The 26,475-nt window shown below is 43.5% G+C and overlaps 1 protein-coding gene across 1 annotated transcript in view; it reads left to right on the top strand.

The window, feature by feature from the left end:
• The first annotated feature begins 14,357 nt into the window (after positions 1-14,357).
• Positions 14,358-26,475, top strand: part of xpnpep2 (X-prolyl aminopeptidase (aminopeptidase P) 2, membrane-bound) — a 109,060-nt gene continuing 96,942 nt past the window's right edge. The window contains exon 1 of the mRNA XM_063060746.1: positions 14,358-14,460. Coding sequence (XP_062916816.1) covers positions 14,412-14,460 — 49 coding nt within the window. The 5' untranslated portion in view covers positions 14,358-14,411. The remainder of the gene's footprint in view (positions 14,461-26,475) is intronic.

Here is a 26,475-nt window from a genome sequence, read left to right as displayed (position 1 = left end):
AGAAATATCTGAGGCCACCCACTTTCAGAGAACAAATAAAAGTTGAGTAATTTTTAAAAAAGCAGATATGAAAGATGTTGGGTTCAGAGAGATATGGTTACCCTCATATTTAAACCTCTAAATGTTAACATAAAGATGTAACAACTAATTAGAAAGGCAAACACAATGTTATAAACACAAGAAAGAAGGGAGGAGAGGGAAAAAAACAGAAGGAGAAATCTGTGTTCAATGAGGCTACCCAGACAGAATATGAAATGTTGCTCCTCAACCCTGAGAGTGACCTCATTATGGCACAAGAGGAGGCCTTGGACCAACATCTTTTATGAACCTACTGATTCCCACCGCTATCTTGACCATGCCTTTTCCCACACTATATTCTGAAAAAATGCTATTCCCTTTTTGCAGTGCCTTCCTCCCTCTGTATCCGTTCCCAGAATGAGGCGTTCCTTTCCAGGACATCAAAGATGCCCTCTGTCTTCAAAGAATGGGTCTTCCTTTCTCCACCATAGATGCTACTCTCATCCGCAACTCCTCCATTTCACAGACATCTGCGCTCGCCACATCTTCCTGTCACCTTTACAGTGAGAGAGTTCCTCCTGTCCCACCCTACCACCCACTAGCCTCCACAATGATGTCTTAAAGCTGAGATGATTTATCTCCTACAACTATAAGTAGTTTTCTTTGTGGGAGCCAGTGAAGATTTTTTCACATCGATTTCAATTTTGCTGGGATTCCTTGAGATAACATTCAAACAGATGCTGCGTTGAAACCAAGGGCAGCGACTCACCCTTGTGGACCAAGGTTGTGGAGAAAAATGGAGCTGAGTGGTCAACCCAAAATGGATGTTGGTGAAGGCTACTGGTAAGCAAGTTGAACTTCTTCTGTCGCATTGCCAGTGATTGCTGATATTGATTGATTCTCTTTCCTACAAACATGCTAGACTTGACTACACATTCTCTGATTGGGATATGCTGCATTCAGTTTGGCTCAGCTTGGGACTGGAGATCCCAGAGGTTTGCTTAATTTGACAGTTAGCATTATTGAAATTCTGACTCTCATTAAATGCAGCAAACTTATGAACAGAAATATTATCTGCATTTTATATTTATATTTAATGTTACATAAATTTGACAACCAAAGGTGATTGCAAACAGTGAAGTGAATCACAACACTGAAGCAGCAGAGAAGTGACGTCTATCTGCAGAATGCCCATAAGAAAATAAATCTCAGGGTAGTATATGGTAACATACAAGTACTTTGATAGTACACTTACTTTGACGTTTTGAACTTTGGCTAAACCAGTGCAGATCTTGTTCCTCCCTCTCTATGGGTTTGAAGTATGAGCTGGTTCAGTGTTGGAGTCAGATGGGTGTCCACCTTTTCATTGATAGGTTTCCAACTTCATTCTGACAGCTATCAATCAGGTCTGCGGCTGGTTCAAATGGGCAGCAGTGCCAACCTACCAAATTCCTGAGCATTTCCTGAGGGCTGAAACTAGCATCAAAGTCTACGTATTTGGCTTTAAATGGGCATTTTTTTATAATATATACAAAATATTTTACGTTACTCTGAGTCTTTTGTTCTTTAGTTTCTTCATACTGGACCAATAGAATTTGCAAAAAACCACTGAAGTAATCATGATACATTATGAAGATAGCCATTAGCAATATCATGTAGCAGCATTTCTGCTAGTTTGGATATCATTTTAATAACGGGAAACTTACAACATCGCAGACATAATCAACAGCATCATTAGCCAAGCAGTCAGCAATGGCTCAAAGGCTTCCTAACCTGGAAGCAAACACTTCTGATTAAACTTATTAAAATGTAATAAAATTGCACACTGAACCTCATTTGGATGCATCAGCGAGGGAGATGAGGCTGAGTACAGGGCTACGGTAGGAAACTTTGTCACATGGTGTGAGCAGAATTATCTGCAGCTTAATGTGAAAAAGACTAAGGAGCTGGTGGTAGACCTGAGGAAAGCCAAGGTACCAGTGACCCCTGCTTCCATCCAGGGGGTCAGTGTGGACATGGTGGAGGATTACAAATACCTGGGGATACGAATTGACAATAAACTGGACTGGTCAAAGAACACTGAGGTTGTCTACAAGAAGGGACAGAGCCGTCTCTATTTCCTGAGGAGACTGAGGTCCTTTAACATCTGCCGGACGATGCTGAGGATGTTCTACGAGTCTGTGGTGGCCAGTGCTATCATGTTTGCTGTTGTGTGCTGGGGCAGCAGGCTGAGGGTAGCAGACACCAACAGAATCAACTAACTTATTCGGAAGGCCAGTGTTGTTGTGGGGATGGAACTGGACTCTCTGACGGTGGTGTCTGAAAAGAGGATGCTGTCTAAGCTGCATGCCATCTTGGTCAATGTCTCCCATCCACTACATAATGTACTGGCTGGGCACAGGAGTACATTCAGCCAGAGACTCATTCCACCGAGATGCAGCACAGAGCGTCATAGGAAGTCATTCCTGCCTGTGGCCATCAAACTTTACAACTCCTCCTTTGGAGGGTCAGACACCCTGAGCCAATAGGCTGGTCCTGGACTTATTTTATAATTTACTGGCATAATTTACATATTACTATTTAAGTATTTATGGTTCTATTACTATTTATTATTTATGGTGCAACTGTAACGAAAGCCAATTTCCCCCACGATCAATAAAGTATGTCTATGACTCTTTCAGAGATCAAATGGGTTTGGAGGCCCCCCACTCTCTTTCTTTGCCAGTCAGTTGCCCAGTTATCCATTTGAATGGCCAAGTTTATCAGGTCATCCAGGTTATCCTGCTCAACATCCACTGCAGTCTCATGCTGGACCCTGTGCTTGGCCGACGCTGGAAGCAGTGATGAGAGATCTCGTATTCCACCCCATCTCAATCGCAAGAGTGCGGAACTTTACTGCATAGTCTCTCACTGTCCATCTACCTTGGTGCTGGTTCACGATGTTCCTACAGAATGGCTACAAGGTGAAGGAAGTCAATTGGGCTCTTAAAAGGGCAGATAGAAAAACCAAGAAACCTAACAATGAGGAGGAACCCATCATGACCACCTGTCTTCCCTGTATTTCCACAGTTTTTGGAAGGATCATCAGGATCCTGAAGAAATATCAGATTAAAACCATCCATAAACCTGCAAGGAAGCACAAATAACAGCTTATGCGGTTCAAAGATGACCTGGGAGTCAGGACAGCTGACGTATACAGGATTCCCTGTGAATACAGAACAGTGTATATTGGTCAGACAGGACACACGGTGGAAACCCACATCAAGGAGCACAGGAGGTGTATCCATTTGAGTTACGAGGAGAAAAGCGGAACATTGCATTCACAATGGCCACAGGATTGACTTCGACGGGACAAAACTATTGTGCCGTGCCAATGGTTTTGGGACTGCCTGGTGAAGGAAGCCATTGAAATAAAACTAAAGGAAAAGAATTTTAACAAAGACAAAGGTCTCACTCTAAGTAAGAACTCGAATTCGATTGTGAACAAGGTGGCACAGCAGAAACCTGATTGGATGAGGACCAACCAATCAAGATGGGGTATAAATGCACCAGACTAGACATGCCCAGGCATCATCCCTGATGAAGATGGCAGATTCTGTCATCGAAACATTGGTTAAAATCAATACCTGTACCCAGCTTGAAGCCCGAGAAGAGCATTCAGCATATACACCAGGAAAACACCAGGTTCTTTTTCTCCTCATTAGGGAGTTGGAGGTGGAGTGGGACAGTAACTGTAAGTTCCTTGACATTATCATATCAGAGGATCTAACCTGGGACCAGATGTAAGTCCCATCACAGAGAAGGCACAACAACCCCTCTACCCTCTTAGAAGATTGGATAGATTGGGCAAGTCAGCTAAGACTTTGGCAAACATCTATAGGAATACTGTGGAGAGTATCCTAACTAGTTGCATCATGGACTGATATAGAAGCATCTATGCCCGGGGATAGAAAAGTGTACAGAAAGTGGTGGCCACAGCCCAGTTCAGCATTAAACCTACCAGCCCCTGGGTCTCGCCAGGGTTTTTTTGATAAAACAACCCTTTAGCATTTGAGTTACAAATTCCCTTCAGATTGACGTATGGTGGCATACTGTACATCATCTCACTCCTTTCAGGCTGGGCTCTCTTTTTGGGCAATGGCACTATGGGAGAAGGATTGGCCCATCTGCTTTGATGTAGACTTCTCTACTGGAACAATGAGGAGTGTGTTCAATCACCCTACCGGTGGTCAGGAGGCAGCCAACAGGCTCCTCTATCTATGTCAGGGCATCCAGTCTGTGATGGATTACTCTATAGAATTCTGTGGTTTGGCTGCAGAGAATGGTTGGAACATGGAGGTGCTCACTGCCATATTTCATCAGGGTCTTAATAACAACCATAAGGATGTTTTAGTGGCCATAAACCCAGTAGAAGATCTGGAGAGTCTCATAGACCTGGCAATCCGGATTGATAACCAAATATCCGAGAGGAGTTGAGAAAGACGTGATGAATTTCCCCAAAGAAATTTCCTTCATGCCCATTCAAATGCTTCTTTGATCCCATATTCAAGGACTCTACCCACTCTTCTTGCTAAGGAGCTAATATAAATAGGCTGAACCAGAATCTCTCCATCTGAGCAGGTGAGATAAAGAAGGGAGAAGTGCTATGTTCATTACAGAGAGACAGGCCATTATCGGTCTTTGTGCACTGAATTATCGGGAAAACTCCCAAGTCTGTCCAGGACAGGCAGGACTATGATGATCTCTAATTTTTCTTCAGGCCCTGCTACTTCTGAACTGGTGCTACATTCTCTCTTTTTTGGAAGGAACATCATCAGGCCTTCGGAGCCTTCATGACTCCAGTGCTGTGGGGAATTTCCTAGATCATGGGCTGGCCGAACAACTTAAAATGCGCTTTCCTGTCTAGACCAGGCATGCTTCTCCATGGCTGTGGATGGCAGACCATTGGTCTTGGGGCAAATTTGTTTTCTTACTTCCTTACTACGTGTTACGCCACTGGCGTTTAGGGAAGCGATGACGGTCCTCCATCTCCAGCAGTGTTCAGAGCTTCCTTCATCATGTCAGTAGCTTCTTTTTGGTTTTCACTACAGTCAGTTGTGCAAGCCCTGGGTGGAGACTCAGGAATACCATTGCACTCAGATGTAGAAGGATTCATCATTGCTGTTTCCATGACAATTTTGTTTTACCAGTTAGAGTTGTTAGCACTGAGCAGAAGACCCAGACCTGGAGGACCAGTGGACTATTTTTAGTCTGGCCTCTACCCTTTGACCTGTTTGGCAAGGGTGACCCTAACATGAGCCAAAGAATGAAGCCCTGACTTCAGCCAGCATAGATGTCTGGATCATTAAAGCACGCAAGCCTCCAAGCCATGACATGGTTGTTGTCCTCTTGGAGGCTTCTTACCTCTCCTCTCAACTAGCATGTTGAATATGTCCAGTATTATTTTTATCCACTCCCCTGAGAGTCTACTCTTTCCTGGTCATCCTTGGCTGACCTTTCACAACCCTCTGATCAATTGATCCACTGGCACCATGCAGGGTCGGACAATTTCATGCTGGTAAGATCTTCCGAGTCACGTCCGAGTTCTCCTGGATCCTCTCCAGAGTCTTCTGAGCCAGATCCTATTTCACATGAATTGTCTCGAATTGTCCTGATTATTCTAACTTGCTGGAGGCACTGGTGTCTGGAATTATTTGACCATCCTCCTACTTTTTACGTGTCCCATCTTAAATCCGTGCTTTCTAGCCCCTTGGCTCCTGTCCCCAGGCCTCCTCTGCATCCCTGTGTAATTGATGGACAATTGGCGACTTCCATGTGGTGTGTGGAAAGAAGCAATATTTGATGGACTGGAAAGGATGTGGTATAGAAGAGAGGTGCTGGGTTCCTCCTCGGGACATTTTGGACCCTGAATTGATAACAGACTTTAACAATCACTATTCTGATTGTCCTAGGCTGTCAGGAGCCTGCAATAGGAGGGGTCCTGTCATGAACCCTTAGGATCAGAGGGAGACCTCTGCCAAGGCCCAAGACCTTGGTACTCCACTTCACCTGAATATTATTAATTTACTTAATTGTGGCTTGTTTTACCTATTAATTGCTCCCCAAAGTATTTTTCTGCTGTTTATTGGTAACTGCAGGTTTCATGCAACCTTGCACTATTTAAGTTATGCACATTGAGTACTTATCACTCAGTCACTAGCCTTTTCATAGTGACATTCATTCTGAGTGACCTGTGTACCTTCATTGTCTCTTCTGTGAATAAACTCTCGTCAGAGTCTTATACTTCAGTCTGCAGTTACTCTGCACCTGCATTCATCATTACAATCTTTGTTTACGTATAGTTTTTTCATAAACTCTATTGTATTTATTTTCCTGTAAAAGCCTGCAAGAAAATGAATCTCAAGTTAGTATATGGTAACATATACATACTTCGATAATAAACTTATTTTGACTTTGACTCTTAGCCTTGAGAACCATTTTTCTAGGCGTACAATATAATTTATCTGGACAGTGTCACTGGAAGCATAGACAATTCTATTAACGCACATCAAAGTTGCTGGTGAACGCAGCAGGCCAGGCAGCATCTCTAGGAAGAGGTACAGTCGACGTTTCAGGCCGAGACCCTTCATCAGGACTTTGATGTGCGTTGCTTGAACTTCCAGCATCTGCAGAATTCCTGTTGTTTGCGTTTTGACAATTCTATTCACTTCTTTTGGTCATCAGAAGAATTTAAATCCAATAGAGTCGGGAGGTGAGAGGGAGGTGAGAGGGAGAGGATAGCAAAGATGAATCACGTTTGTCCTAATCTATTGATGAGTTTGTTCGTCAATCGTTGACTAAGCCCATGCTTAGTTTGAGTGCCAACCTGGGAACTCCCTCTAGAAGGCTGACTTCACTTTATAGATAAAGATCTGCTCAGTTTGTATATCTCCAACGAAATGCTTTATGAACAGGATAAGCCTGGCCCTGGATGTGCCATAATAAAGCAATAAAGAATGAATCATTTGTAATTATTCGAAGGCATTCACAATCTGTTACAATTCAAGCTATCTTTAACTTATTAATAAACTCAAAAGTTCCATTAAATTGAAATGCACAAATACTGGAAACAATTAAAAAGTTGCCAAATTTAAAGTAACTAATTTGAGTAAAATATATAAATAACACTGTATTTACACGTCCCCCTCATAGTTGTTCTTCCTTATTTAAATCAATCGTTCATTTGTCCTACATTAGATCTAACTTCTCAGTAGCTGTTGGGACTGATTGGCTTTTTTAAAAGAGAGCTCTCTTAAAGGTGAGAAACTTGTACATCAGTCCTATTTGAGTCACTTAAACTACATTGCTGACTGAGGAATGTCAGTCCCTCAGCAGAAACTGCCCAACGTTAATGGTCAGTTTTGTGTGAGCTTGTTATAGTCTCAATGCAAGTGAGGGTCAAGGTTTTTTTCTGCAGCTGATGTGCAATGCAGAGTTCAGACAATGACTTCTTGCTTCAGGACCATACAAAGTTAATACTGAAGACTTGAGTTATAGGTGTGTTGTGGAGCTCTGTAGAATCTGTAGGCAATGATATTGCCCTGAATATAATATTAACTGTTCCTATCTGTGTCTTCTCTCTGTACAGTTGGTCTTTAAACACCCTCCACGACTTAGATGTGCATTTGCCAAAAATCAGCTGTCCCCACTTAACTCTTTCCAGTTCCTGCCTAATGCTCTCACAATTTGCCCTGCTCCAATTTAATACTCTCCCACAAGGCCCATACCTATCCTCATCTATAACTATTTTAAAACTGAAGGAACTGCAGTCACTGCTCACCAACTGAAAGGTCAGCTGTCTGGCCATCCACATGAGATGACCAGAAGAGAAGATTCAAGGGCAGGCTCAAAGCCTCCTTAGAAAAAAGAAATTGCAATGCACCCATTATCCATGAAGGGATATGGGGAGAAGGCAGGAGGTTGGGACTGAGAGGAAAATCAGATCAGCCATGATGAAATGGTGGAGCAGACTCGATGGACTAATTCTGCTCCAATACCTTATAATCTTACTTCTCTGGCCTTCCCAAGGTAGAGAATGAGGATTTGGGATGATGTTGAGAACCTCAGATTCCTGCACTGAGAGCACACAGATGCCTGTATAAGTAACAGAAGCAGTGCACCAGATCACAAACTACAGATGACCTACACAATAGGCACCTCCTGCCTCTTTCTGTGGTTCCCACATTGTTCCATCAGCCACCGCAGAAACAGCGTGTGCTTACATAAGAGCTAGCACTTTGCATCTTTAACTTAGAGCAATGTTTCAGTGTGCTTCTCATTCTAACAGCATGTGAAATCTACTGCTCCACTTACATATGACACAGTTGCATACCTTGGAACCATCCTCAGCCTTTGGGCTTGCTCAAGATGCAAAGCAGAGCAAGGTCATATAAGCCAGCTTTCCTACCTATCGGCATTATATTATTCCGCTGTAAATGTTGGTCAGCACAGAAACAGCAAATGAGCATGTTGAATTTGTGATTAGGCAAGCACATTGTTAAGGTTTAATTATCCCAAATAAACAATGATCTTTGAGACTGAGGGTAATAAATGAATTGTTCAAATATGGTATAAAAAGATGGCTTTGGCAGTCAGTGCCATTTTCACCAATCCCCGAACTACAGCTCATTCTAAAAGAATTCCAGTAGGTTCAGCGGGTTGTACAGAATATTCAGCCCATTGAACAACGCGTTGTAATTAGCGTTTTTCCAACTTACACTCTCATACAAAGGAGTATTTCAGCTCCTTAAGTTTATGTTCCTAGCAAATCCTTCGAAGCATTCACTTATTTTTCAATAATCTACACTCTCTCACATATTGACATACTAACATCCCTGATTTTCTCAACTGGTTGTAAGAACCAATTAATCTAACAAGCTCATTCCTCATATCCTCTACAACTTTCTGCAAATGCAGTGTTCCCAATTACTTTCATTCATCTGAGCTGTATTTTCCTTCACAAGCAGCCATGCAAGGAAACAATAATCATTTCACAAAGTGGAATATTTCCCCTACTTATTCATACCCCCTTTAAGAATGCTTCCAGATATTTGGAAGGACAACTTAAGGGCCTTTCAATTTCTATGTCCTTCCTTAAAGTGAAAGCAGCCAATAGCTAGTTCTAAGTGTAGGACTGTACACTCCAGTCTAAGGCCTCAATGTCTGACTCCACATAGACTGGAATATTAGCAAGCATGACTGAGAGGAATGGGAGATGAAAAGTGAAAAAGTCTACAGGAGATTTTGTTGAACCTACAGTTCCTGTCATCAAAACATTTTATGAATCGTTATTTTTTTCTGTAACCATATGAAGTTACTTTTACACGTCTTAAAAGTGTGGTATGCTTCTTAGTTATGGCTTGTCCAGTGAATTGCAGAGAGCAGGATATCAGTAATCAGATCCTTGATTACATGTTGCTATCTAAATATAGTTTAAAAATAGTCGCACAAATTCTGTTCAAGTAGTTGTTCAAATGTTTGATAATCATGTTTCTATCCTCACTGTCGCTTGATCACATCCTTGGATTAGCACACACAATGTGCAGTTACCACAATGAAACTATTCCTGAAAGGCCAGTGTGTTGAAAACTGTCTAGTCCTGAGATAATGTTCAAGTTCATGATTATTGTTGCTATTGGCATAAATACACAGGGTATAAATGCCATGGAAATCGGCCTTTTGCAGCAGCAGACTACATTACGTTCTTAAGTTTACATAAACGCAGCTATTCATATCAGATAAATTGTAAATTGTTCATTTAAGTAAAAGTGACACATTCAAATCAAAATATATTTCAGTATTACAGTGACAAGTTATTAAATAATTCCCCAAATTTAATTTTGAATTATCCTAATAACCAATGAGTCAATTGTCCCTCTTCTGTGTCATAAGAAAATATGAATGTGAAATTAGGGCAAAATTATAAATCCAATGCAGCATTTAAAAGACTGATTATCCTGGACAACCTGTTGAAGTAACTGGAGTTCAGAATGCAAGTTTAGGATTTTTCTATGTACTGTATTGCTTCCTAATATGTACAGTATTTCCTGTTTACTTATTTCAGGCTGAACCTTTAACAAAAGCTTTTTAATTTCCTGAAGACCATTCAGACAACATTACTTTGAATGAGTATTCCACTGGTAGCTTGTCATAATTTTAATGTATGTTTCTCAGAAATTTTATTTATATCCCTTTCTGAGGAGCTTCAGATAAGTTGCAGTGCATAATCAGGAGTCTTCCAGGAAATGTATCCACTGCATCAGAAGTAATAGGTTTTCTGCTCTGTCCCAGTAGAGATATAGCTGGCAATTGTGCTTGAGTTTCTGTGCCAATCTGTGCAGTCACTTCAGGCAAGCAACAGATGTGCCTCACAATTGATCTCTACTGAAGTACTATACTTGCACAGTAGGTACAAACATTCAAATGTAAATTTCCCTTTCACAATGCAATGTGTGAACTATTCTCTCTGCTAATGAAATTATTGCCAATGTGTTTCCTCATTCCCTCAAAAAAAAACAGAAATATTCAGCAGTTTAGGCAACTTCTTTAGAGAGAGAAGCTCGGTAAGCATTTCATGTCAATTTCTTTACTAAATAAGTAGGAGATGAAACCAGCTTTAAGATGTCGAGGAAGGCAAGTAAATCAAAGAGAATAGAAGACAGGGTATGTGATAAAATGGAAACCAGGAGAGATTGAATGCCATCAGTGGTGGTGTCAGTGGAAAGAGTGGTAATTGCTGGTGAGTGTTGGAGGAGGTGTATTGGAAGAGGAAAGGGTAACGAAAAGAATGCTGGATATATGATGCACAAGATTAGAATGGCTCATTATAAAACACTGTTGAATTCAGTATCTGGGAGGCTGTAATAGGACATATTGGAAATGAAATGCTATTCTTCATGCTAATATGCTTACATTAGATAGTGCAAGAGGGAGTTGGGGTAGGACAGTTGCAATCCCCACTCACTCCTCCATCTCTCCCCTCTCTCCCCCTCTCTCCCCACACTCTTCCCCTCTCCCTCCCCATTTTCCCTCTACCCTCTCCCTCTCTCCCACTCTCTCTCTCTCCCTCCCTTCTCTCCCTCATCCCCCCATCTCTACACCTTCTCTGCCTCTCTCTCTCTCCACCCTCTTCGTTCACCCCTCTATCTCCCCCTCCCTCTCCCTTCTCTCACCCCTCACTCCCTCCCCCTCTCTATCCCCCCTCTTTCCCACCTCTCCCTCTTTCTCTCAACCCACCCTCATTTGCCCCTCTCTCCCACTCCCACATTCTCCTGAATCCCTCTCATTCTCTCTCCCCCTCTCCCTCTCCCCTTTCTCTCCCCTCTCTCTCTCTGCCCCTTTCTCTCTCTGCCCCCTCCCTCTTTCCCTCTCCATCCCTCTCTTCCCGCTCTCCCTCTCTCCCCCTCCTCTCACTCACTTTCCCCCACTCTCACTCCACCCTTTCATTCCCCTCTCTCTATGTCCACTCTCTCTCCCCCATTTCTCTCCCCTCTCCACCCCTCTCTCCCCCACTCTCCCCTCTCTGTCCAGCCCCTCTCTATCTCCCCCTCCCTCTCTCTCTCACTCTTCTCACTCTCTCCCCTCCCCCTCTATCCCTCCCTGCCTCTTTCTCCCCCATCTCTGCCACACTCCCACCTCTCACCCCTCTCTCTCTCCCCCTCTTGCTCTCTCTCCCACTCTCTCACTTCCCTCTCACTCTCTCCCCCTCACTCTTCCTCCCTCCCTCCCTATCTTCCCCCTCTCTCTCCCCATTTCTCTCTGCCCCTTCGCTCTCCCCTCTCTCCACCACCCTCTCTCTCCTGCCCTCATTCCCTTCCCCTACTCTCCCTCCCCTTTCTTTACCCTCTCTCTCTCTACTCCCTCTCCCACTACTGCCCCTTTCCCCCTCTCACCCTCCCCTCCCCCTTCTCTCTCTCCACTCTTCTCTCTCCCCTATCTCCCTCTCTATTTCCCCTCTCTCCCACTCTCCCCCTCTCTCCCACTCTCCCCTCTCTCCCACTCTCCCCTCTGCCTCTCCCTCCCCTCTCCCCCTCCCCTCCCCCTCCCCCTCTCCCCTCTCCCTCTCCCCTCTCCCCCTCCCCTCCCCCTCTCCCCTCTCCCTCTCCCCTCTCCCTCCCCTCTCCCCTCTCCCTCTCCCCTCCCCTCTCCCTCCTCTCTCCCCATCTCTCTATGCCCTCACACCCCTTATGAACCCCTCTCTCTCCATCTCCCCCTCCCAGTCTCTCTGTTCCTCCCTTCTCACTCTCTCTCCCATCTTCCTCCCTCTCCCCTCCCCTCCCTCTTTCCTATCTTTCACCATCTCTGTCTGCCCCTCACACTCTCTCTCCCTTCTCTCTCCCCACCTCTCTCCCTCGCCCTCTCCCTCTCCCTGCCTCCTCTCACCCCTCTCTCTACCCACTCATTGCCCCCTCACTCATTCCCCCCTCTCTCTCTCTCTACCCTCCTCTCTCCCCTACACCTCTCCCCTCTCTCACCCCCTCTCCCCCTCTCTCTATCACCCCGCTTCCTCCCTCCCTCTCTCTACCTTTCAACCTCTCACTCTCCCCCTCTCTCTCCAATCTCTCTCCCCTCTCTCTCTACCCCACGTCCCCTTTTTTCTCATATGATCCCCTTCTCCCTCCCTCTCACCCTCTTCTCTCCCCCTCCCTCTCCCCCTCTCTATCCACCTCTGTCTCTCCTGCCTCTCTCTCTCCCCCCCATCGACCTCTCTCTCTCTTGCCTCTCTCTTCCCCCCTCTATCCACCTCTGTCTCTCTCTCTCTCTCCCCCTCTCTATCCACCTCTGTCTCTCTCTCTCTCTCCCCCTCTCTATCCTCTGTCTCTCTTGCCTCTCTCTCTTTCTCTCTCTCCCCCCCTCTATCAACCTCTGTCTCTCTTGCCTATCTCTCTCTCTCTCCCCCTCTCTATCCACCTCTGTCTCTCTCTCCCCCCCTCTCTATCCACCCCTGTCTCTCCTGCCTCTCTCCCCCTCTCTATCCACCTCTGTCTCTCTCTCCCCCTCTCTATCCACCCCTGTCTCTCCTGCCTCTCTCTCTCTCTCCTCCCACTGTTTCTCACCCCCTCACTCCCCCTCTCTCTCTGTCTCCCTCTCTGTCCCCTTCTTGCTCTCTATCCCTCCCTCTCTCCCACTCTCTCCCCCTCTCTCCCCTCTTTCTCCTCCTTCCCCACCTCTCTCTCCCTCCCCCTCCTCTTCCCCTATCTTCCTCTCTCCCTCCCTGCCCCCCCCTCTGTCACCCCTCCCACATGCTCTCCCCCTCCCCCTCTCTCTTCCACCCCTCTCTTTCCCCCACATATCTCCCTTCTCTCTCTGCTCCACACTCTCCCTCTCGCCCTACCCCCTCCTCTCTCCCTCCTGCCCTCCCCCGTTCTCTCCCACCCCTCCCTCCCCTCTCTCCATCCCCCCTCTTTCCCCCTCTCTCTTACCCATCTTTCCCCATTCTCTCTCTCAACTCTCTCCCCGTCTATCTCTAACCTCCCTTGCTCCACTCTCTTTCCCTTCTCTCACACTCCTCTCACCCTCCTCTCTCCCTCTCTCTCTGCTCCTCTCTCTTCTCTCCCCCACTCTCTCTACCTAACTCTCCCTCCCTCCTCCTCCCTCTCTTCTCTCCCTACCACCCTCCTCCTGTCAGCTTCTCCCCTCTCCCTCGCCCCAGCTCTCTCCTCTTCTCCCTCTCTCTCCCCCTCGCTATCTCTCCCCTCTCTCTCTCTCCCCTCTTGTCTCTCTCCCCCCTTTCTCTCTCCACCTTCTGCCTCTCTCCGCCCCCCTCCACCTCCCCCATCATTTCCCTCTCCCTCACTTTCTGGATTCAGATTACTCATTAATTCAGATGTCAATTGTTTTGGAAAGTTTAAAAACGCAAGTGATTAAATTTACTTTTTTAATCATCTTCTGTCATTTTTTTCTCTGTGAAACCAATATTTATTTTCCTCATTTATTTCTGTTCCTGCAACTTGATGTTCATGGCTTTTACCCAACAACAGCGTTTCTGGCTACTCTGTTTCCCTTTTCATGCCTTAAATTTTTTGCACTTTGAGGATCCTGGCATATGAAAAAAAAATCAATGGAAGTATACATTTTATAAATAGGAGTGTTGTCATTAGGGCAAAGCAGAACGACTGTGATGTTTTTAACTCTCTTCAATCTACTTTTCGTTCAATGTTGTAATCAGAACAGAATTTCCCACACTTAGGGTCTTATTACATTGCAAAAAAAATGTCATCACATGTATTCATTTATGATGTGCCAGTAGAATATCCATGTGACCTTCGTACAGCTTTTTAAGTTTGTCTAATCACATGTTTGATCAGTTGACTGCATTGTTTCCACTGAGTAAACAGACGGGCTTCATCTGAAGTATGAAAGTTTTCTGCATTGCAGTCTGGACGTTGCTTCTGCAAATAGAAGGTGAATACATTAACTTTCTTAAAAGCCAAATTGCAATATTATTTCTATTTTGCTATGATAATGTTTCTAGACATAAATTTCTTTGACTTTGCTTAATTCCTTGTTCAAGAGAAGTGGCAGAGAAAACATCTTTCTTACCTAAATTTAGTGTAACACCTGTGTAGCACCTGTCTTATGGTGAGTCGTCGCACTCTTTGAGAAAATCAAATTACACTGGGCGCTAGTTAGGCCATTAGAAGATTCTAGGTATCAGAAGCAGTCAGTGAATAGAAACCACACATTTCAGGAAATAGGGTTTGTTCAGGAAATAAGAAAAACAATATGTACAAAATATTTACATGAGCAAGAACAATTCAAAATTCCTGCATTCTGTTTAGGTTCCAAATCTTAGATATCAAACCACAAGTTCCTTTTTAATTAGAATCAGTGAGATTCTTTTGTTACTCTAATCTCCGTAACTAATAAGATCTAGTGTTATTCCCTATTTAAAAGTTTACAGACTAAACTTTCCTTTTTACTTATCACTAGTTAGTTAGAAAATCAAATATAATTACTATTCTTAAGTATTATAGTTAACTTCAGTTTCAGTTCCAGGCAGTATATCTACAAGATGAAATTCAAATTCAAAAATTATATACAACGTTTGTATACACAGTTTAACTCCTTTCATGACAATTCTCCAACGGTACAACTTTTAAACAAAATAAATCTCATTCAGTAACTTAAAGTCTTGCTAAAATAATCAGTTCTTGCAGATCATCAAATTTGGATTCTTCGAATGAACATAAACGTATACATCAAACTGTATTAAATCCTCTGCATCGTTACACATTTTGTTCCCGTGCTGGTTCATTGACTCTTGTGCGGCTCGCCATCTTCTTTCTTGGTTCATTGGAATGAAATAGTTGATCATCCACAGAAAGTCAATTCACAAATTTGTACAAAAACTTGGCCAAATCCCTTGGTGTGATTTTACAGAACTAATTCCCGACTACACGGTAGGGATTTTGGACATTCGTCTCTGCCGATATTGTCTCGGTATAGCTGCAGCATATTATAGCCGTAGCTTCAATAAATCTTTTATAGCTATTTGTCTCTCCTCCAGGGGTTTCATGCTGAGGGTTTCAAGTTAGTAGGGTAAAGATACTCATTACTAATTCCACTCTTAACAGTTCATGTCTTCAGCTTCTAATCGTTGCTTCGTTTCTTTCCTTGTCCGTGCTGCATCAGTCACGCCTTTTCTCGCTTAGCGTTTTTTTAATCAAATTTGCTTTTTTTAAAAATCAGTAACCCTCATTTTCATCTCTCTGCAAGTGGAGCTTTCTAACTTTACATCTTTGGGTTTAATTAACCTGGGTTACACCTTCCCCCTTTGAATTTATGCAAATCCCTTTGTACTGAAATGGGTTTGGGGTGTTCTTCTTATGTGAAATCTGGAAGGAACTCTACAATAGCAGATCTCAAAGCTTGGAAAAGGGACTGAATTACTGTCACTAAAGGATTTCCTAGCTCAGGTTATGTTAGAGTTCTAGGTTTTTCTCTGTGTCTAGGAGACCTTCTGAGTTCAGGCTCTTCTTTGTGAGAATTTTCATTTGTAGTGTCTTTTCTGGTCAACACTTCATCACGTGTCTCTTTTTCTTGTCAAACTTCAAACTCATTTGGGGTTGAGAAATTTCCAGACTTCTGCCATCAGGTGGGATACACTGATTCTGTATTTCCTGATTTGTTGTTTCTTCCACCGGGTTTTTTTCAGGCCTGACAGGTAAGTTACTTTCTACAGTGGATTCCTCTACATCAGATAAGTAACTTGCATTTCTTTGAGATTCCAGCACTGGGTCTGCAACCGGTGTGGCTGTAAATGTTTGGTTTGGGCTTGGGTTGGAGCCCACAGTCCTTCGGTGTAATCGTTCACAAGCTTCTCAACTCTTAGAACGTTCATCTACAATGTCAAGTCTTGGTCTGATGTAATAAACCTCATCTTCGTCCTCTTCAGAGTCAATTGGATTTTCTTCCTCTTCAGCTGACTGTTCATTCTTTGTACTGCCAGTTGTGTACTTCCAAACAGCGACGGAGAAAGTCGTTCATTGTCTTCAGAAGGATGAAACCCACAAGGGAGCGATAGATCCCTATGTAATGTTTGTATGGGTCCAGACGGATTCTCATGACCTTGTAGACAGACAGATCACCAGCTTGACTCACCACTACATAGATTATTTCTTCCCATTTATCGGCAAGTTTGTTCTTACCTCGTAGGCGCACATTCCTTATTAGAACTTGGTCTCCTTTTCTCAGCTCTGAAGCTGTCACATATTAGGAAAAGGGGAGGTGCAACGAGACCTGGGTGTCATTATACACCAGTCATTGAAAGTGGGCATGCAGGTACAGCAGGCGGTGAAAAAGGCGAATGGTATGCTGGCATTTATAGCGAGAGGATTCGAGTACAGGAGCAGGGAGGTACTAATGCAGTTGTACAAGGCCTTGGTGAGACCACACCTGGAGTATTGTGTGCAGTTTTGGTCTCCTAATCTGAGGAAAGACATCTTTGCCATAGAGGGAGTACAAAGAAGGTTCACCAGATTGATTCCTGGGATGGCAGGACTTTCATATGAAGAAAGACTGGATGAACTGGGCTTGTACTCGTTGGAATTTAGAAGATTGAGGGGGGGTCTGATTGAAAGGTATAAGATCCTAAAGGGATTGGACAGGCTTGATGCAGGAAGATTGTTCCCGATGTTGAGGAAGTCCAGAACGAGGGGTCACAGTTTGAGGATAAAGGGGAAGCCTTTTAGGACCGAGATTAGGAAAAACTTCTTCACACAGAGAGTGGTGAATCTGTGGAATTCTCTGCCACAGGAAACAGTTGAGGCCAGTTCATTGGCTATATTTAAGAGGGAGTTAGATATGGCTCTTGTGACTACGGGGGTCAGGGGGTATGGAGAGAAGGCTGGGGCGGGGTTCTGAGTTGGATGATCAGCCATGATCATAATAAATGGCGGTGCAGGCTCGAAGGGCCAAATGGCCTACTCCTGCACCTATTTTCCATGTTTCTATGTTTCTATATTTATCATATCTGGTCTGGTTTCTGTCTGCCATTTTCTGTGAGTTCCCGTAGCTATCCTGAAGCCTTCCTCAAGATGAGATTTCAAATTTTGTCCATACTGAGACTGTGATTTACCATATTAGTCTTTCAAGGGCAGTCCGAAAGCTAAGTCAACTGGAAGTCTGGATTGTTGTCCGAACATCAATTCATACGGACTCAAGCCAACCGTCTCATTCTTAGTACAATTATAAGCATGGACTAGGGGTTTTACAAATTCTCGTGGTGACTTTTATCTTTCGACATGATTTTCTTTGGGATGATATGGTGTAGTTCTGAATTTTTGAATTCCAGCTATCTCACAGAATTATTTAATCAAATAGGATTCAAAATCAGGCCATCTATCGCTGTGCAGGCACGCGGGATAACCATAATGTAAGATGAAATGCTCCCATAGGCACTTCGCAACCATCTTGGCTTTCTGGTTAGGTGTAGGAATAGCCAAAGCATATTTAGTGAAATGATCAGTTATTATGAACACATCTTTCGTGTTACTTTGATCCGGTTCTAATATAAGAAAGTCCATGCAGACCAGCTGCAAGGGTTGAGTAGTCACAATATTCACTAACAGAGCAGTTTTCTCAGGTAAGGTCTTTCTCTTACACATCTTGTGTACCATATCAGCAGCCATCCTGGGCCAAAAGAATTGGCTTCTGACTAAATCCAGGCTACGATCAATAACCATGTGACCAAAGTCACCATGAAGACTCTTAAGCACATCAGAATGAAACTTCCAGAACCATGCTTGTCTTCCTCGGTGCGTAGAAATGTGAACAGTTTGGTAAACGATGACGGGCTTTGTTTTTTCAGTTCCAGTTGCAGCTCTAACATTGGGGAGTGGTCCCAACATCCCCTGCAAAACTGCTTTAAGAGATGCTTGTTAGCCTCAGTTTTGGCAACTCTGCCTCGCTTTACAGTCAGAGTCAACACTACCTGTAGCTGCTGTAGGTAAGCAGATAGTTTTTCACCCATGTTCTGTACCATCTTCATGAATTTGGTGAATAATTTATCACCGTCTTCCATGGTGGCAAAAGCTGAGTCTAGGAGATGTATGTAATTAGCGGGTGAAGCTCCAGGGCTTATTGACTAATGATGTCAGAAGCTGGTTGAAGAATACTTTCATATATTTTCCGTGTTCTATGAAGATCAGACATGCTTCGGTCTTGCAAGAGCAGTTCAACACTAGCACGTCAAGTCTCATAATCTGCCTCATTAGACAATAAACAATAGGTGCAGAAGGCCACTCAGCCCTTCAAGCCAGCACCGTCATTCACTGTGATCATGGCTGATCATCCACAATCAGTATCCTTTTCCTGCCTTCTCCCCATATCCCTTGACTCTGCTATCTTTAAAAGCTCTATCCAGCTCTTTCTTGAAAGAATCCAGAGAATTGGCCTCCACTGCCTTCTGAGGCAGAGCATTCCACAAATCCACAACCCTCTGTGTGGAAAAGTTCTTCCTCAACTCTGTTCTAAATGGTCTACCCCTTAGTCTTAAACTGTGGCCTCTGGTTCTGGACTCCCCCAACATCAGGAACATGTTTCCTGCCTCTAGCGTGTCCAATCCCTTAATAATCTTATATGTTTCAATCAGATCCCCTCTCATACTTCTAAACTCCGGTGTATACAAGCCCAGTCGCTCCAATCTTTCAACCTATGACAGTCCCGCCATCCTGGAAATTAACCTCGTGAACCTACGCTGCACTCCCTCAATAGTTAGAATGTCCTTCCTCAAATTTGGAGACCAAAACTGTACACAATATTCCAGGTGTGGTCTCACCAGGGCCCTGTACAACTGCAGAAGGATGTCTTTGCTCCTATACTCAACTCCCCTTGTTATGAAGGCCAACATGCTATTAGCTTTCTTCACTGCCTGCTGTACTTGCATGCTTACTTTCAGTAACTGATGACCAAGGTTACCTAGATCTCGTTGTGCTTCCCCTTTTCCTAACTTGACTCCATTTAGATAACAATCTGCCTTCCTGTTCTTGCCACCAAAGTGGATAACTTCACATTTATCCACATTAAGCTGCATCTGCCATGCATCTGCCCACTCACCCAGCCTGTCCAATTCACCCTGCATTCTCATAACATCCTCCTCACATTTCACACTGCCACCCAGCTTTGTGTCATTGGCAAATTTGCTAATGTTACTTTTAATTCCCTCATCTAAATCATTAATGTATAATGTAAATAGCTGCGGTCCCAGCACCGAGCCTTGCGGTACCCCACTAGTCACCTCCTGCCATTCTGAAAGGGACCCGTTAATCCCTACTCTTCGTTTTCTGTCTGCCAACCAATTTTCTATCCATGTCAGTACCCTACCCCCAATACCATTTGCTCTAATTTTTCCCACTAACCTCCTATGTGGGAGCTTATCAAAGGCTTTCTGAAAGTCCAGGTACACTACATCCACTGGCTTTCCCATGTCCATTTTCATAGTTACATTCTCAAAAAATTCCAGAAGATTAGTCAAGCATGATTTCCTCTTCATAAATCCATGCTGACTCGGACCTATCCTGCTACTGCTATCCAAATATGTCACTATTTCATCTTTTATAATTGATTCCAGCATCTTCCCCACCACTGATGTCAGACTAACTGGTCTATAATTTTCTGTTTTCTCTCTCCCTCCTTTCTTAAAAAGCGGGATAACATTAGCTACCCTCCAGTCCTCAGGAACTGATGCTGAATCTATAAAACATTGGAAAATGATTACCAATACGCTCATGATTTCTAGAGCCACCTCCTTAAGTACCCTGGGATGCAGACCATCAGACCCTGGGGATTTATCAGCCTTCAGTCCCATCAGTTTACCCAACACCATTTTCTGCCGAATTTCCTTCAGTTCTTCTGTTACCCTATGTCCTCTGGCCACTATTACATCTGGGAGATTGTTTGTGTGAAGACAGATCCAAAGTACCTGTTCAGCTCATCTGCCATTTCCTTGTTCCCCTTAATAATTTCACCCGTTTCTGTCTTCAAGGGCCCAATTTTGGTCTTAACTAATTTTTTCCTCTTCACATACCTAAGGAAGCTTTTACTATCCTCCTTTATATTCTTGGCTAGCTTACCTTCGTACCTCATCTTTCCCCCCCCATTGTCTTTTTAGTTATCTACTGTTGCTCCTTAAAAGTCTCCCAATCCTCCGGCTTCCTGCTCATCCTTGCTATGTTATACTTCCTCTCTTTTATTTTTATACTGTCCTTGACTTCCCTTGTCATCCATGGTCGCCCCTTACTCCCCTTAAAATCTTTCTTTCTCTTTGGAATGAACTGATCCTGCACCTTCTGTATTATTCCCAGAAATACCTGCCAATATTGTTCCACGGTCATCCCTGCTAGGGTATCTTTCCAGTCAACTTTGGCCAGCTCCTCCCTCATGGGTCCATAGTCCCCTTTGTTCAATTGTAATACTGACACTTCCGATCTTCCCTTCTCCCTCTCAAATTGTAGATTGAAACTTATCATATTATGGTCACTACCTCCTAATGGCTCCTTTACCTCGAGTTCCCTTTTCAAAACTGGCTCATTACACAACATTAAATCCAGAATTGCCTTCTCCCTGGTAGTCCCTAATACAAGCTGCTCTAAGAATCCATCTCTGAGGCATTCCACAAACTCCCTTTCTTGGGGTCCAGTACCAACCTGATTTTCCCAGTCTACCTGCATGTTGAAATCCCCCATAACAACCGTAGAATTACCTTTGCGACATGCCAATTTTAGGTGGACCAGAAAAAGTTTGGAGCCTTACTGGTGGATTACCATGAGCCATCAAGTCATTACTGTGCACAATGTGCTCCAGTATGACTCTTTGAATATCTGGGGGATTTAGATTACTGGGAAAGAGGAATAGCTTCACTGCAACATGTTATCTTGTATTTCAGGGATTGAGTTATTCTGCATAGCAGCTAGAGCTGTTTCTGGCTGGTTAGTATCAGAGGAGTCTGCTCTGAATTGAAGAGTTCTGGTCTTATTATGTACATCTTCAGCAGTTTCAACAGCGACTCTTTCCATACTTTCAATAGCAAGGGTTTCACTGATCTGGGTTAACATCTCTCTCAAGACTTCATTATATTTCCTACTGCACTTCACTAAGGTTTTCAACTCACCTAGCTAAGCTTGAGTGGTGTCCTTTCCAAATTTCTGAGTGTAAATACAGGCTAAGGTAACTGCATGGTAGGAAACTCTTTGGTCAGCACTTGCCTGTTGAGTGGCAATCTTGCACTGTAGAGTCTAAATGGTACTCTACTATGAGGGACCTGAGAAATTCTGCACCAAGGTCACTTAGATGAATAACTCTGGCAACTGAACCATATACTTTTAGAAAGTCAAGTATTTCCTTATTTCCTTCAGTTAGTCCTGACGAAGGGTCTCGGCCTGAAACGTCGACTGCGCCTCTTCCTATAGATGCTGCCTGGCCTGCTGCGTTCACCAGCAACTTTGATGTATGTTGCTTGAATTTCCAGCATCTGCAGAATTCCTGTTATTTCCTTATTTTGTTCTGTTCTTGTTATGCATTGACTAAAACAGCTTCTGGAATTTTGACACCCTTTTTTTCCTTTATGACTTCCGTTTTCTGAAGTGAACAAGTGAGTTTGAACAACATACATCAAAGTTGCTGGTGAACGCAGCAGGCCAAGCAGCATCTATAGGAAGAGGCGCAGTCGACGTTTCAGGCCGAGACCCTTCGTCAGGAAGAAGAAGTCCTGACGAAGGGTCTCGGCCTGAAACGTCGACTGCGCCTCTTCCTATAGATGCTGCTTGGCCTGCTGCGTTCACCAGCAACTTTGATGTATGTTGCTTGAATTTCCAGCATCTGCAGAATTCCTGTTGTTTAAGTGAGTTTGAACAGTAAGATTCCTTTAGTGCTTTGTATACTAATCGGTGTGTTGCTGGTTATCTAATACACTGCCTCCTGGCTGGCTCACCAAGTCTTATGGAACACCTGGAAAAGCGAGATCTAAGAGCAAGTGTTATGAGGTGTGATTGAAAGTAGAAGGAGTCAGTTTTAAAAAACCTAGCACATTTATTTTTCCTACATTTACACACGTAGTCCAGCAGTCGTGGAGCATACGGATCCCTTCTTTGCAGAAGTTGGCATCTTGGACCTCCAGCAGTGGTCCACAGCAGGGGTGATTGATAAGTTCATGGCCTAAAATAGAAGGAGATGAGGAGAAACTTCAAACTTTCTGCATTTTCACTCAAAGAGTTGAACTGCACATTCATATAACACGAGCTGTATAACTCATCTCCTTCTACCTTAGGCCACGAACCTATCAATCATCCCTGCTGTGGACCACTTCTACAAAGAAGGGATCGTTATGCTCCACGACCGCTGGACTAAGTCTGTACATGTAGGAGGGGACTATGTTGAAAAATAAATGTGCTAGGTTTTCTAAAATTGACTCCTTCTACCTTAGGCCACTAACTTATCAATCACCCCTCGTATTGTGTGACTGGTCGTCGCCCTCTTTTGAGAAAATCAAATTACACTAGGTGCTAGTAGGCCATCAGAAGATTCTAGGTATCGAAAGCAGGCAGTGATTAGAAACTAGACACCTCTGGAAATAAGGTTTGTTTATAATAAAAGAAACAATATGTACAAAATATTTACATGAGCAAGAACAATTCAAAATTCCTGCATTCTGTTTAGGTTCCGAATCTTAGATTCAAACCACAATTTCCTTTTTATTTAGAATGTGAGGTTCCTTTATTAATCAGATCTCTGTCACTAATTAGATCTAGTGTTATTCCCTATTTAAAAGTTTACAGACTAAACTTTCCTTTTTACTTATCACTAGTTAGTTAGAAAAACAAATATAATTACTATTCTTAAGTATTATAGTTAACTTCCATTTCAGTTCCAGGCAGTATATCTACAAGTTTAAATTCAAATTCAATAATTATATATACACAGTTTAACTCCTTTCAGGACAATTCTCCAACATTACAACTTTTAAACAAAATAAATCTCATTCAGTAACTTAGTCTTGCAAAAATAATCAGTTCTTGTAGCTGATCAAATTTGGATTCTTTGAATGAAAATTAACTTATACATCCAACCGTATTAAATCCTCTGCGTCATTACACATTTCGTTCCCGCGCTGGTTTGTCGATTCTTGGGTGGCTCGCCATCTTCTTAGTTTATTGGAATGAAATAGTTTATCATCTACGGCAAGTCAGCTCACAAGCTTGTACACAAACCTGGTGTGATTTTACAGAACTAATTCTCGACTACACGGTAGGAATCTTGGACATTCATCTCTGCTGATATTGTCTTGGTATAGCTGCAGTGTGTTATAACCATAGCTTCAATAAATCTTTTATCGCTATTGTCTCTCCTCCGGTGATTTCACCCTGAGGGTTTCAAGTTAGTAGGGTAAAGATACTCACTACTAATCCCACTCTTAACAGTTTATGTCTTCAGCTTCTAATCGTTGCTTCATTTCTCTCTTTGTCCGTGCTGTGTCAGCCGTGCCTCTTCTCGCTTAGCGTTTTTTTTAATTCTCTCTTTTTTAACCGGTAACCCTCATTTTCATCCCTCTGCTAGTGAAGCTTTCTAACATTACATCTTTGGGTTTAATTAACCTGAGTTACATTTGGCCTCATGAACTACAGTACAGGTTTCCCCCGCCATCTGAAGGTAGAGCGTTCCTATGAAACGGTTCGTAAGCCGAAATGTCGTAAAGTGAAGAAGCAATTACCATTTATTTATATGGGAAAAGTTCGTGAGCATTCGCAGACCCAAAAATAACCTACCAAATCATGCCAAATAACACATAAAACCTAAAATAACAGTAACATATAGTAAAAGCAGGAATGATATGATAAATACACAGCCTATATAAAGTAGAAATACTTTTCCACAATCATTACTGCACTGTTCTCCGTAGCGAAAATCTCGCGCAAGCGCCGTCGGGAGAAAATCTCACGTAAGTGCCGTTAGCAAAAACACGGTGCAAGCGCTCTCCAGTAACCTTTAATGAAGCTGCCAAATCATACCAAATAACACGTAAAAATACACAGCCTATATAAAGTAGAAATAATGTATGTACAGTGTAGTATCACTTACCGGAACTGGTTCAGCTCCGAGCACACTGATGATGGTATGTTAGGCTGAGTCGTCGCTGGTTGGGTGGTGCAGTGGCCCCACCCTCCAGGCCGCCAAGAGATACCGAACCACGAAGCATGCAAGGGTACAGCGGTAGCCAGGAGGCATCCAGCACATCTTTAAGAAAAAAGCCAAAATAAACATGCTAATTAATTACGTGTCGGGCAGCACCTAATTAATTAGCATGTTTATTTCGGCTTTTTTCTTAAAGATGTGCTGTGTGCCTCCCGGCTACCGCTGTATTCTCCGCGAATCATGGGGTGGTGGGACACTGGGGTGTCATCTTGTCGCCTGTTTCCATTAGAGCAGATAGGTCATCTCCTCCTATGACTGCCTACCTCGATGTCGAAGGTCAAGGTTCGTCGTCTGCTGTGGCTGATGTGGAAGGCTTGCTTGACTGCTGAGCCTCGCGCATTTTTCTATCATACAGTTCTTTGTAAGGACTCTAACCATCCTGCAAATATCTCCTAAACCTACATACCCTTTCAAAATTAAAGTCGTACTTTATCATTGCAGCGAAAGTCTCACGCAGTTGCTTCATGTTCAGTTCCTGGACAACTTCACTTTTGGTCCATTCACTACTGTTCTCAGTTTCAATTGTTATCCTTTTCTCTTCCAATTGCATCAGCTCTTCATCTATCAGTTCTTGGTCATGGGATGCCTAAACCTCTTCAAGATCATGTTCGTCAGCTTCCACAAGCCAAACTCACTTAGTCCTTACTTAGTTCACCACGATCAAAGTGCTTAATTATGTCTAGTTTTACGCTGTGTAACACCCTTACGAGCTCTTTTAGGCTTTTCCCATACCTTAGAACTCATCTTGCAAACGGCTGCTCACAGGCACATAGAAACATAGAAACATAGAAAACAGGTGCAGGAGTAGGCCATTCGGCCCTTCGAGCCTGCACCGCCATTTATTATGATCATGGCTGATCATCCAACTCAGAACCCAGCCTTCCCTCCATACCCCCTGACCCCTGTAGCCACAAGGGCCATATCTAACTTCCTTTTAAACATAGCTAATGAACTGGCCTCAACAGTTTGCTGTGGCAGAGAATTCCACAGATTCACCACTCTCTGTGTGAAGAAGTTTTTCCTAACCTCGGTCCTAAAAGGCTTCCCCTCTATCCTCAAACTGTGACCCCTCGTTCTAGACCTCCCCAACATCGGGAACAATCTTCCCGCATCTAGCCTGTCCAATCCCTTTAGGATCTTATACGTTTCAATCAGATCCCCCCTCAATCTTCTAAATTCCAACGAGTACAAGCCCAGTTCATCCAGTCTTTCTTCATATGAAAGACCTGCCATCCCAGGAATCAATCTGGTGAACCTTCTTTGTACTCCCTCTATGGCAAAGATGTCTTTCCTCAGATTAGGGGACCAAAACTGCACACAATACTCCAGGTGTGGTCTCACCAAGGCCTTGTACAACTGCAGTAGTACGTCCCTGCTCCTGTACTCGAATCCTCTCGCTATAAATGCCAGCATACCGTTCGCCTTTTTCACCGCCTGCTGTACCTGCATGCCCACTTTCAATGACTGGTGTATAATGACACCCAGGTCTCGTTGCACCTCCCCTTTTCCTAATCGGCCACCATTCAGATAATAATCTGTTTTCCTATTTTTGCCACCAAAGTGGATAACTTCACATTTATCCACATTAAATTGCATCTGCCATGAGTTTGCCCACTCACCCAACCTATCCAAGTCACCCTGCATCCTCTTAGCATCCTCCTCACTGCTAACACTGCCACCCAGCTTCGTGTCATCCGCAAACTTGGAGATGCTGCATTTAATTCCCTCATC

Source organism: Mobula hypostoma, chromosome 10, assembly GCF_963921235.1.
Source record: "Mobula hypostoma chromosome 10, sMobHyp1.1, whole genome shotgun sequence".
NCBI lineage: Eukaryota > Metazoa > Chordata > Chondrichthyes > Myliobatiformes > Myliobatidae > Mobula > Mobula hypostoma.
This window is presented reverse-complemented; position numbering and strand designations above follow the sequence as displayed.